Source organism: Symphalangus syndactylus, chromosome 5 (genome assembly GCF_028878055.3).
Source record: "Symphalangus syndactylus isolate Jambi chromosome 5, NHGRI_mSymSyn1-v2.1_pri, whole genome shotgun sequence".
Lineage (NCBI taxonomy): Eukaryota > Metazoa > Chordata > Mammalia > Primates > Hylobatidae > Symphalangus > Symphalangus syndactylus.
The window spans coordinates 147,320,403-147,331,456 of NC_072427.2; the positions used below are offsets into that span (position 1 = coordinate 147,320,403).

The 11,054-nt window shown below is 45.7% G+C and overlaps 1 protein-coding gene across 2 annotated transcripts; it reads right to left on the reverse strand.

Moving 5' to 3' along the window:
* Positions 1-4,036: 4,036 nt before the first annotated feature.
* Positions 4,037-10,774, reverse strand: NANOG (Nanog homeobox). 2 transcript variants are annotated; one of them, XM_055280766.1, is made up of 4 exons: positions 10,624-10,774; positions 6,573-6,835; positions 4,589-4,675; positions 4,037-4,405 (listed from the first exon to the last, which is right to left on the reverse strand). In XM_055280766.1, the coding sequence occupies exons 1-4, from the start codon at positions 10,772-10,774 to the stop codon at positions 4,037-4,039; spliced, it is 870 nt and encodes a 289-aa protein (XP_055136741.1). The 2 variants fall into 2 exon arrangements, with proteins under 2 accessions (XP_055136741.1, XP_055136740.1); XM_055280765.1 differs by having other exon boundaries at positions 4,037-4,453.
* Between the last annotated feature and the right edge of the window lie 280 nt (positions 10,775-11,054).

Below are 11,054 nucleotides of genomic sequence, written 5' to 3' on the forward strand. Positions count from 1 at the left end.
ACGCCTATAATCCCGCCACTTTGGGAGGCCAAGGCAGGCAGATCACCTGAGGTCAGGAGTTCGAGACCAGGCTGGCCAACATGGTGAAACCCCATCTCTACTAAAAATACCAAAAATTAGCCAGGTGTAGTGTTGGGTGCCTGTAATCCCAGCTACTCAGGAGGCTGAGGCAGGAGAATCGCTTGAACCCAGGAAACAGAGGTTGCAGTGAGCCAAGATGGCACCACTGCACTCCAGCCTGGGCAAAAAGAGCAAAACTGTCTCAAAAAATAAATAATAAAAAAAACAGCCGGGCGCGGTGGCTCACGCTTGTAATCCCAGCACTTTGGGAGGCCGAGGCGGGCGGATCACGAGGTCAGGAGATCGAGACCACGGTGAAACCCCGTCTCTACTAAAAAAATACAAAAAAATTAGCCGGGCGCGGTGGCGGGCGCCTGTAGTCCCAGCTACTCGGAGGCTGAGGCAGGAGAATGGCGTGAACCCGGGAGGCGGAGCTTGCAGTGAGCCGAGATTGCGCCACTGCACTCCAGCCCGGGCGACAGAGCGAGACTCTGTCTCAAAAAAAAAAAAAAAAAAAAAAAAAAAAAAAAAAAAATTAGCTGGGCTTGGTGGCAGGCGCCTGTAGTCCCCACTTACTCGGGAGGCTGAGGCAGAATTGCTTGAAACTGGGAGGCATGAGCCAACATTGCAACACTGCACTCCAGCCTGGGCGACAGAGCTAGACTCTTGTCTCCAAAAAGTTAGTTACACAACATCTTAAAAAAAAAAAAAAAATTGTGGCTGGACATTGTGTCTCAAGCCTGTAATCCCAGCACTTTGAGAGGCTGAGGTGATTGGATCTCTTGAGCCCAGGAGTTTGAGACCAATCTGGCCAACATGGTGAAACCCTGTCTCTACTAACAATGCTAAAGTTAGCCAGGTGTGGTGGTGCATGCTTATAGTCCCAGGTATTCGGAAGGCTGAGGTGGATCACTTGGGCCGTGGAAATCAAGGCAGCAGTGAGCTGAGATCATACCGTTGCACACTTCAGCATGGGCAACAGTGGGAGACCCTGCTTGAAAATAAAACAAAAACAACAAAAAGTCCTAGTTTAAATCTGTTAGAGGAGCTCTTTCTTTTCTCATTTAAAATATAAAGTGTTTAAAGTGAAAAAGCCAAGTATAGGCAACAGGATCTTTACAAATCATACTCAGATTTTCTCAAATCGTGTGTGTGTGAAGTAGTGACTTGGAGAATGGAATTTTCATACTATTTTAGTTGTTCAAGCGGTACTTCCTATTATCTCCTAGGTCCATAACAAATATGGCTTGGCACGAAATTGAAGTATCTGACACTTGAAATGAATTGTTCTTTATGTTGTAGCAGAAACTAACTTTGAACTGAATGCCCTGGCTTGCACCTATAATCCCAGCTACTTGGAAGGCTAAGGCAGAAGTGTTGCTTGAGCCCTGGAGGTAGAGGCTGCAGTGAGTTATGATCACACCACTGCACTCACAAAAGCCTGGGGACAAAGCAAGAGCCATTAAAAAAAAAAAAAAAAAAAAAGGCTGGGTGCAGTGGCTCACACGTGTAATCCCAGCACTTTGGGAGGCCAAGGCAGGTGGATCACCTGACTTCAGGAGTTCCAGACCAGCCTCGCCAACGTGGCAAATCCCCATCTCTACTCCCAGCTACTAGAGAGGTTGAGGCAGGAGAAAGAACCACTTGAACCTGGGAGGTGTAGGTTGCAGTGAGCCCAGATTGTGCTACTGCACTCCATGCTGTGCCCGTCTCAAACAAAAAAAAAAAAAAAAAAAAAAAGGCTCACGCCTGTAATCCCAACACTTTGGGAGGTCAAAGTGGGTGGATCACGAGGTCAAGAGATCGAGACCATCCTGGCCAACAGGGTAAAACCCTGTCTCTACCAAAAATACCAAAAAAATTAGCTGGGCATGGTGGCAGGCGCCTGCAATCCCTGCTATTCAGGAGGCTGAGGCAGGAGAATCACTTGAACCCAGGAGGAAGAGGTTGCAGTGAGCCGAGATTGTACCACTGCACTGCAGCCTGGCGACAGAGAAAGACTCTGTATTAAAAAAAAAAAAAAAAAAAAAAATTTGTGCCAGGCACGGTGGCTCATGCCTGTAATCCTAGCACTTTGGGAGGCTGAGGCGGGAAGATCACAAGGTCAGGAGTTCAAGACCAGCCCGGCCAGCATGGTGTAACCCTATCGCTACTAAAAATACAAAAAAAAAAAAAAAAAAAAAAATTAGCCAGGTGCGGTGGCAGGCACCTGTAATCCTAGCTACTCGAGAGCCTGAGGCAGGAGAATTGATTGAACCCAGGAGGCGGAGGTTGCAGTGAGCTAAGATTGTTCCACTGCACTCCAGCGTGGGCAATAAGAGCGAGACTGTCTAAAAAACAAACAATAGGCCAGGCGCAGTGGCTCACGCCTGTAATCCCACACTTTGGGAGGCCAAGGCGGGTGGATCACGAGGTCAGGAGTTCAAGACCAGCCTGGCCAACATAGTGAAACCCTGTCTCTACTAAAAATACAATTAGCTGGGCATGGTGTCTCACGCCTTAGTCCCAGCTACTTGGAAGGATGAGGCAGGACAATCACTGAACCCTGGAGGCGGAGGTTGCGGTGAGATCGCTCCACTGCACTCCAGCCTGGGCAACAGAGTGAGACTCTGGTCTTAATAAAAAAAAATAAAACAACAAAAAAAAACCAAACACTTGAACTATACCTTACTTCTCTCGGCCGATATCTAGATAATTAGACTGGATAGTCTTAGAGAGTAACATTGGACAATTGGGGAAATAATGAGAGAAAAGACTGGAAAAAACCACTCTGACCAGAGTGAAGTGAAGTGCTCTCAGATCAGATACATTTAGGGCAGTCACAAGATGGGAAAAGGACGGTAAAGGATTATTAGTATAATTCAGATGCCTGCGTAGCTGCTCTTCAGGTGAGAACATAAATCTATTTCAACTAGCCTTAGAATTTACTTACATACTGGCCGCTGATGAAACTTTAAATGTTAGCATCAATTATAGATTCATACACTGAAATAACCCATTATATTTGTAGATTAGCTACAATGCACTTAAGTGCCCTTTTTTCTAAAACTGGCATATTTATTATTTATTTGTTTATTTTTGAGATGGAGTTTTGCTCTTGTCGCCCAAGCTGGAGTGCAATGGTATGATATTGGTCACTACAACCTCCACCTACCAAGGTTCAAGGGATTCTCCTGCCTCAGCCTCCCAAGTAGCTGGGACTACAGGCATGGGCCACCACGCTCAGCTATTTCTATGTATTTCTAAGATAGCAGTCTCCTCAGCTAATTTCCTTCTCCACCCCAACCAAAAATTTAACAAAGATTTATGTTTAAGCTGTATATTTACTCATTGAAACACTAGGTGAAATCAGGGTAAAATCAACTAAAGGAAAAATGGTTGTTTCATTCATTTGAACTTAAACCAACTAAAGTAGTACTAATGTCATTATGATGCAGCAAATACAAGACCTCTTTCTACAAAGATTAGCATAACCAACAAATTAGGGGATATCGTAAAACAGAGCCAAAAACGGTAAGGAAATCAATTAAGTATGTTACAGTTTAACCCTTTACCTCAATAGTTTTTAAAAAATAAGCAAAGCCTCCCAATCCCAAACAATAGGAATGTATCTTCATCACACCAATTTGTACTTGTATTTCTTATTCTTGAGGTTAGATTCTAAACCCTAAAGATATCCAAACTAGTATTAGATCTACTTATCTATAGCCAGAGACAGCTTCTATCAGTGTTGTCCTTAGCAGCCAAGGTTATTAAAATGTCTTTTCTCCAGGAAGATCCAACAGGAAAAAAGAAAGAAATCTCACTGATTAGGCTCCAACCATACTCCACCCTCCATGAGATTGACTGGATAGGCACAATGGAAACCAGAACACGTAGTTTCCATACAAGAAAAATCCTATGAGGGACGGGAGGAGTGGAGAGGAAGGATTCAGCCAGTGTCCAGACTGAAATTGAGTATCGGTTTCACTCATCTTCACACATCTTCAGGTTGCATGTTCGTGGAGTAGTTTAGGAATAAATCCATGGTTTGTGGAGTACTAAAATACCTAGCGGTCTGCTGTATTACATGAAGGCCTTCCCCAGCAGCTTCCAAGGCAGCCTCCAAGTCACTGGCAGGAGAATTTGGCTGGAACTGCATGCAGGACTGCAGAGATTCCTCTCCACAGTTATAGAAGGGACTGTTCCAGGCCTGATTGTTCCAGGATTGGGTGCACCAGGTCTGAGTGTTCCAGGAGTGGTTGCTCCAGGACTGGATGTTCTGGGTCTGGTTGCTCCAGGTTGAATTGCTCCAGGTCTGGTTGCTCCACATTGGAAGGTTCCCAGTCGCGTTCACCAGGCATCCCTGGTGGTAGGAAGAGTAGAGGCTGGGGTAGGTAGGTGCTGAGGCTTTCTGAAAGAGAAGGAGGGATTAACAGAAAGGGTACAAGGACAACCAGAACTGTCTGTGACTGGAGTTGTGTGTTTCAGGGATGGACAAGATTGAAAGATCACTGAAAGGAAAGAACAGAATGAAGTTTCCTGTTACCTGAGTCACACCATTGCTATTCTTCAGCCAGTTGTTTTTCTGCCACCTCTTAGATTTCATTCTCTGGTTCTGGAACCAGGTCTTCACCTGTAGGAAAAAATGACAGAAATTGTAAAATATTAGTAATACAGAGGTACTTTGAATCAAAGTATATTGCTAACTTTTATTCCTGGCCAGGCACCATGTCTCACGCCTGTAATCCCAACACTTTGGAAGGCCAAGGCGGGCAGATTGCTTGAGCCCAGGAGTTCGCTACAGGCTGGCCAACATGAGGAAACACCGTCTCTACAAAAATACAAAAAATTAGCCGGGTGTAATGCTGCACGTCTGTGGTCCCAGCTTCTCAGGAGGCTGAGGCGGGAGGATTGCTTGCACCTGGGAAGTGAAGGCTGCAGTGAGCCGAGATTGCATCACTGCACTCCAGCTGGGTGACAACAGAACCAGACTGTCTCAGAAAAAATGAGAAAAATAAACATTTTGGATAGAAAATAAAGGCAAGGGCCAGGTGTGGTCGTTCACACCTATAATCCTAGCACTTTAGGAGGCCGAGGCAGGTGGATCACTTGAGGTCAGGAGTTGAAAACCAGGCAACATGGTGAAGCCCCATATCTCTACTAAAAAATACAATAAAATTAGCCAGGTGTCGTGGCGGGCGCCTGTTATCCCAGCTACTTGGGAGGCTGAGGCAGAATCCCTTGAATCCAGGAGGTGGAGGTTTCATTCATTTGTACTTAAACCAGTCAAAGTAATGCTAATGTCATTATGATGTCTCATTATGAGGCCACTGCACTCCAGCCTGGGAGACAGGGTGAGACTGTCTCAAAAATAAACAAAAGAAAAGAAGGAAATAAAGCCTAGAAGAGGATAAGACAATTAATGAAAGAAAATGGCCAATAAGTAATAAACAATGATTGGACTTATTAGTAAGCAAATGTACACAGACAAAAACAAAACAAGCTGGAGGTTGCTGGCAGAAAGAAAAAAAGGAAAAAAGTTTTTATTTTAATGAGAACCAGTGTGAGTTAGGGATTCTCCTAACCTGGAAAGTGGAGTTACATACTTTTTTTTTTTGAGACAGAGTCTCGCTGTCGCCCAGGCTGGAGTGCAGTGACGCGATCTCGGCTCACTGCAGGCTCCGCCCCCCGGGGTTCACGCCATTCTCCTACCTCAGCCGCCATTCTCCTGCCTCAGCCGCCATTCTCCTGCCTCGGCCTCCCGAGTAGCTGGGACTACAGGCGCCCGCCATCTCGCCCGGCTAATTTTTTGTATTTTTAGTAGAGACGGGGTTTCACTGTGTTAGCCAGGATGGTCTGGATCTCCTGACCTCGTGATCCGCCCGCCTCGGCCTCCCTAAGTGCTGGGATTACAGGCGTGAGCCACCGCGCCCGGCCCTACATACTTCTTTTTTATTTTTTTTTATTTTTATTTTTTTTGAGACGGTGTCTCGCTCTGTCGCCCAGGCTGGAGTGCAGTGGCGCGATCTCGGCTCACTGCAAGCTCCGGCTCCCGGGTTCACGCCATTCTCCTGCCTCAGCCTCCCGAGGAGCTGGGACTACAGGCGCCCGCCAACACGCCCGGCTAATTTTTTGTATTTTTAGTAGAGACGGGGTTTCACCGTGTTAGCCAGGATGGTCTCAATCTCCTGACCTCGTGATCCGCCCGCCTCGGCCTCCCAAAGTGCTGGGATTACAGGCTTGAGCCACCGCTCCCGGCCTACTTCTTTTTTATTAAGGAAACATTGGAAAGACTTTCACAATATTGGTCTGTGCAAGAAAGTGGTTAATTATGACACATTCACATAATAGAATATTTAAGGAAAGAGGTGAAGAAAGTTACAAAAGCATTTCATCTTCATAGTTAAATTACTTGCAAGAGGCGAGGTACTGACACATAGTATATCTATCTACATGCATCCACAGAGATCTTAGCCATGCAAACTAGTCCAATTTTTGTTCACCTTATTGCAACAACGAAACAAGCCTACCTGTTTGTAGCTGAGGTTCAGGATGTTGGAGAGTTCTTGCATCTGCTGGAGGCTGAGGTATTTCTGTCTCTGAAATCTATCATTGAGTACACACAGCTGGGTGGAAGAGAACACAGTTCTGGTCTTCTGTTTCTTGACCGGGACCTTGTCTTCCTTTTTTGTGGCACTATCCTCTGCAGAAGTGGGCTGTTTGCCTTTGGGACTGGTGGAAGAATCAGGGCTGTCCTGAATAAGCAGATCCATGGAGGAAGGAAGAGGAGAGACTGTTGGGAACAAATAAAAGGACACTTTTGTCTAAAATTTTTCTTTTTGGTTTTTTTTTTTGAGACGAAGTCTTGCTCTGTCCCCCAGGCTGGAGTGCAGTGGCGCAATCTCGGCTCACTGCAAGCTCTGCCTCTCGGGTTCACGCCATTCTCCTGCCTCAGCCTCCTGAGTAGCTGGGACTACAGGCGCCCGCCAACACGCCCGGCTAATTTTTTGTATTTTTAGTAGAGACGGGGTTTCACCGTGTTAGCCTCGTGATCCGCCCGCCTCGGCCTCCCAAAGTGCTGGGATTACAGGCTTGAGCCACCGCGCCCGGCTAAAATTTTTCCTTTTTTTTTTTTTTTTTTTTTTTTTTGAGACGGAGTCTCACTCTGTCGCCCAGGCTGGAGTGCAGTGGCGCCATCTCGGCTCACTGCAAGCTCCGCCTCCCAGGTTCACGCCATTCTCCTGCCTCAGCCTCCCAAGTAGCTGGGACTACAGGCGCCCGCCACTACGCCCGGCTAATTTTTCTGTATTTTTAGTAGAGACGGGGTTTCACCTGTTAGCCAGGATGGTCTCGATCTCCTGACCTCGTGATCCGCCCGCCTCGGCCTCCCAAAGTGCTGGGATTACAGGCGTGAGCCACCGCGCCCGGCTAAAATTTTTCAAATATTAAAATATCCTGTTAAAAAAATTGTTTTCAAAGTACTTTGGTAATTCCCAGAACCCCAGATCTAAGTAATAAGAAGCAACTTCTTAACCAGCCCTGGCACTTTGGCAAGCTTTTTACAGTATTAATCCAAGAAGTTGTATCAGTATCTCCATTTTGTATATAATAGACTGCGTTGGGAGAGATCTATAATAGTGGCCAATGCATTGCTGAGTGGCACTACCCCTTTTTTTTTTACGATGGAGTTTCACTCTTGTTGCCCAGGCTGAAGTGCGATGGCGCAATCTTGGCTCACTACAACCTCCACCTCCTGGGTTCAAGCGATTCTCCTGCCTCAGCCTCCCAAGTAGCTGGGATTACAGGTATGCACCATCACACCCGGTTAATTTTGTATTTTTAGTAGAGACAGGGTTTCTCAATGTTGGTCAGCCTGGTCTCAAACTCCTGACCTTGTGGATCCGCCTGCCTCGGCCTCCCAAAATGCTGAGATTACAGGCGTGAGCCACCGCACCAGGCTGGCGCTACCATGTTTTGCTTTAAACTGACGCTCAAAAGCCCCCACACTGGGTGTTAATAGGTCAGAATAGAGATCCACCAATCTTCACCTATTGCATCTCACCCTAAATCACTTTGTTTATGATCTTCATCAACACCTACATGATTGCTTAAATGACATGATTCTGGGGATTCTATAAAACCAGCACCTCGGCCAGGTGGGGTGGCTCACGCCTGTAATCCCAACACTTCGGGAGGCCGAGGTGGGCAGATCACTTGAGGTCAAGAGTTCAAGACCAGCATGCCAACATGGTGAAACCCCATCTCTACTAAAAATTACAAAAATTAGCCAGGAGTGGTGGCGCATGCCTGTAATCCCAGCTACTGGGGAGACTGAGGCAGGAGAATCGCTTGAACCCAGGAGGCGGTGATTGCAGTAAGCCGAGAGTGCCACTGCACTCCAGCCTGGGCGACAGAGTAAGACTGTGCCTCAAAAAAATAAAAAACAAAACCAGCAACTGACTGCCCAGTTCTCAATGCTAGGACCAGCAGGATATGTGAATTTAGATAAGCTTCTGTTTCAATCCAGGGCTTCCCTTTACTAGCTCTGACCTCATATCCAAAATTTTTGTTAATTAAAATGAGGTAACCAACTGAAATTCTCTAGCATAGGGCCTGGCATATACTTATTTTGTAACTAGAAATGAGTATCTAGATTTAGTCATCACTTAAATACCTAATTGCTGTGCGGTTTTCCCAGTGTTCAACTCTCAATTCTACCCCTGCAGTCACAGAACAAATGGACAAGCTCTAAAACAGCAAAAATTCACAATCTCTTCTCTCTTGCAAGTAGATCTGAAAAGCAGAGGAAGCCTTTCAACTAATGATTAGAACTGGGGAAAATCCTAAATATTAGCTAGCTGTATAAACTGTCACTTGACGTGTGCTAAGGGAAACATCCCCACTTGCTCATTCCCAAACCTAGCAATGTGTTTTTAACATTTGAAATTATAAAGGTGGCCAGGAGCGGTGGCTCATGCCTGTAATTCCAGCCAAGGCAGGTGAATCACTTGAGGTCAGGAGTTTGAGACCAGCCTGGCCAACATAGCGAAACCCCTTCTCTACTAAAAAATACAAAAATTAGCCAGGCGTGGTGGCATGCACCTGTAATACCTGCTACTCGAGAGACTGAGCCAGGAGAAATCACCTCAACCTGGGAGGCGGAGGTTGCAGTGAGCCGAGATCACGCCACTGCACTCCAGCCTGGGCAACAGAATAAGACCCTGTCTCAAAAAAAAAAAAAAAGAAAGAAAAATTATAAAGGCGAGAACATTAATGCAAAGTTTAGAAAAACTGGGTGAATAGCCGTGCAGAGTGGGTCAGCACCTGTAATCCCAGCGATTTGGGAAGCTGAGGGGGGAGGATCACTTGAGGTCAGGAGTTCAAGACCAGCCCGAGCTGCAAAGTGAGACCCTGTCTCTACAAAGTAAAGAATTTTTTAATTAGCTGGGCATAGTGACACACGCCTCTTGTCCTCGTAGTTGGGAGGCTGAGGCAAGAGGATCACTTGAGCTCAGGGTTGAGGCTGCGGTGATCCATGATCACATGGTTGTACTCCAGCCTATGTGACAGTGAGTCCCTGATTCTAAAAGAGAAAAGCAGGGTGACATAGAAATGTAAGGCTCAAATATAGCAATCATGTTTACCTATTCCTTTTCCACAACCTACTCTTTACAACTGTAGTCATAATGTAAATGCGCTTTTTAAGCTATTTTACAGCGTTCAGTGTTACCAATGGCATTCTTGGTAAAGTTGGTTCATTCTCGAGTTTTTGAAAACTACTGAAAAACTGATTTTCAAAAAGTGGTAGCGGCTTTATGAGTATCCCGAGTATCCCCCACCCCTTGCAGTACCAGTCAGAAGCATAAGTACTAGCACAGGTTTTGAAGCCAAACTGGACTTCTAGCTACATTCTGTTTGACTGTCAGTAGATTAAACTTTCTGGAATTATCTTTACCATAAAGTTGGGTCAACACTTCCCAGGACTTAGGAGAAGTAGACACGGGAGATCCTCTCAGTCTCAGAGCTGCCCAGTAACATCCACAAACCCAGAGAATGGAGAAGAGACAGACGTTACTGACATAGAAAGAATTACCCAAATTATATATTAATTACAGAAATCTCATCATGATTTGTCATGCCATTTTTGGCAAAACAAAAGCATCATGCTCATCCCTGAGCTATGATGTTAGGTCTTCTGGCTAATTAGCAATAAATCTGCTATAGCTGTGTGTCCAGTGCTATGTGAAGATGTACGCATCACCTTCGTTTAACTATAATGATACATTTCTGTTTCCACCAGGCCTAAGCCCATAGGTTCTCAAATTTACTGCACACTGTTCAACTGCCGAATTCTGTGTCCTTCAACTCAGTGCACACTCCTGAGACCTGGGACATAGTTCAAAGGGCAGGTGCCACCAAGTTACAATTGAAAAAAGGGGTTTCCAGAGGATTAGTTGATAATAACACTTGCTTATAGTAATGGTCTATCATTGCTCAAGAGGGAAATGATCCCTTAACCCTCTCTCCTTCTCTCTTTTCCCTTAAGGAACTTGGCCTTTCAAGGATAAATTTTTTTCTTACCAGTCTCCGTGTGAGGCATCTCAGCAGAAGACATTTGCAAGGATGGATAGTTTTCTTCAGGCCCACAAATCACAGGCATAGGTGAAGATTCTTTACAGTCGGATGCTTCGAAGCAAGGTAAGCTTTGGGGACAAGCTGGATCCACACTCATGTTAGTATTGAGGAAGAGGAGGAAAAAATTTAAGAGGTGGACTGGAACAAAGGTTAAGGCAGCTTTAAGACTTTTCTGGAAGATGTTAGAGAAATAGGACCTCCAGAAGCAAAAGTATCAAGAAGTTGGGATAAAGTGAGTCGCCTGCACAATAACAGGAGGCAACCAGCTCAGTCCAGCAAAACGTTAAAATCCTGGAGTCACTAGATTTATAATGAAGGCTCTATCACCTTAGGCCCACCCCTCCTGGAGGGCACACCCCCCACCGACCCACCCTTGT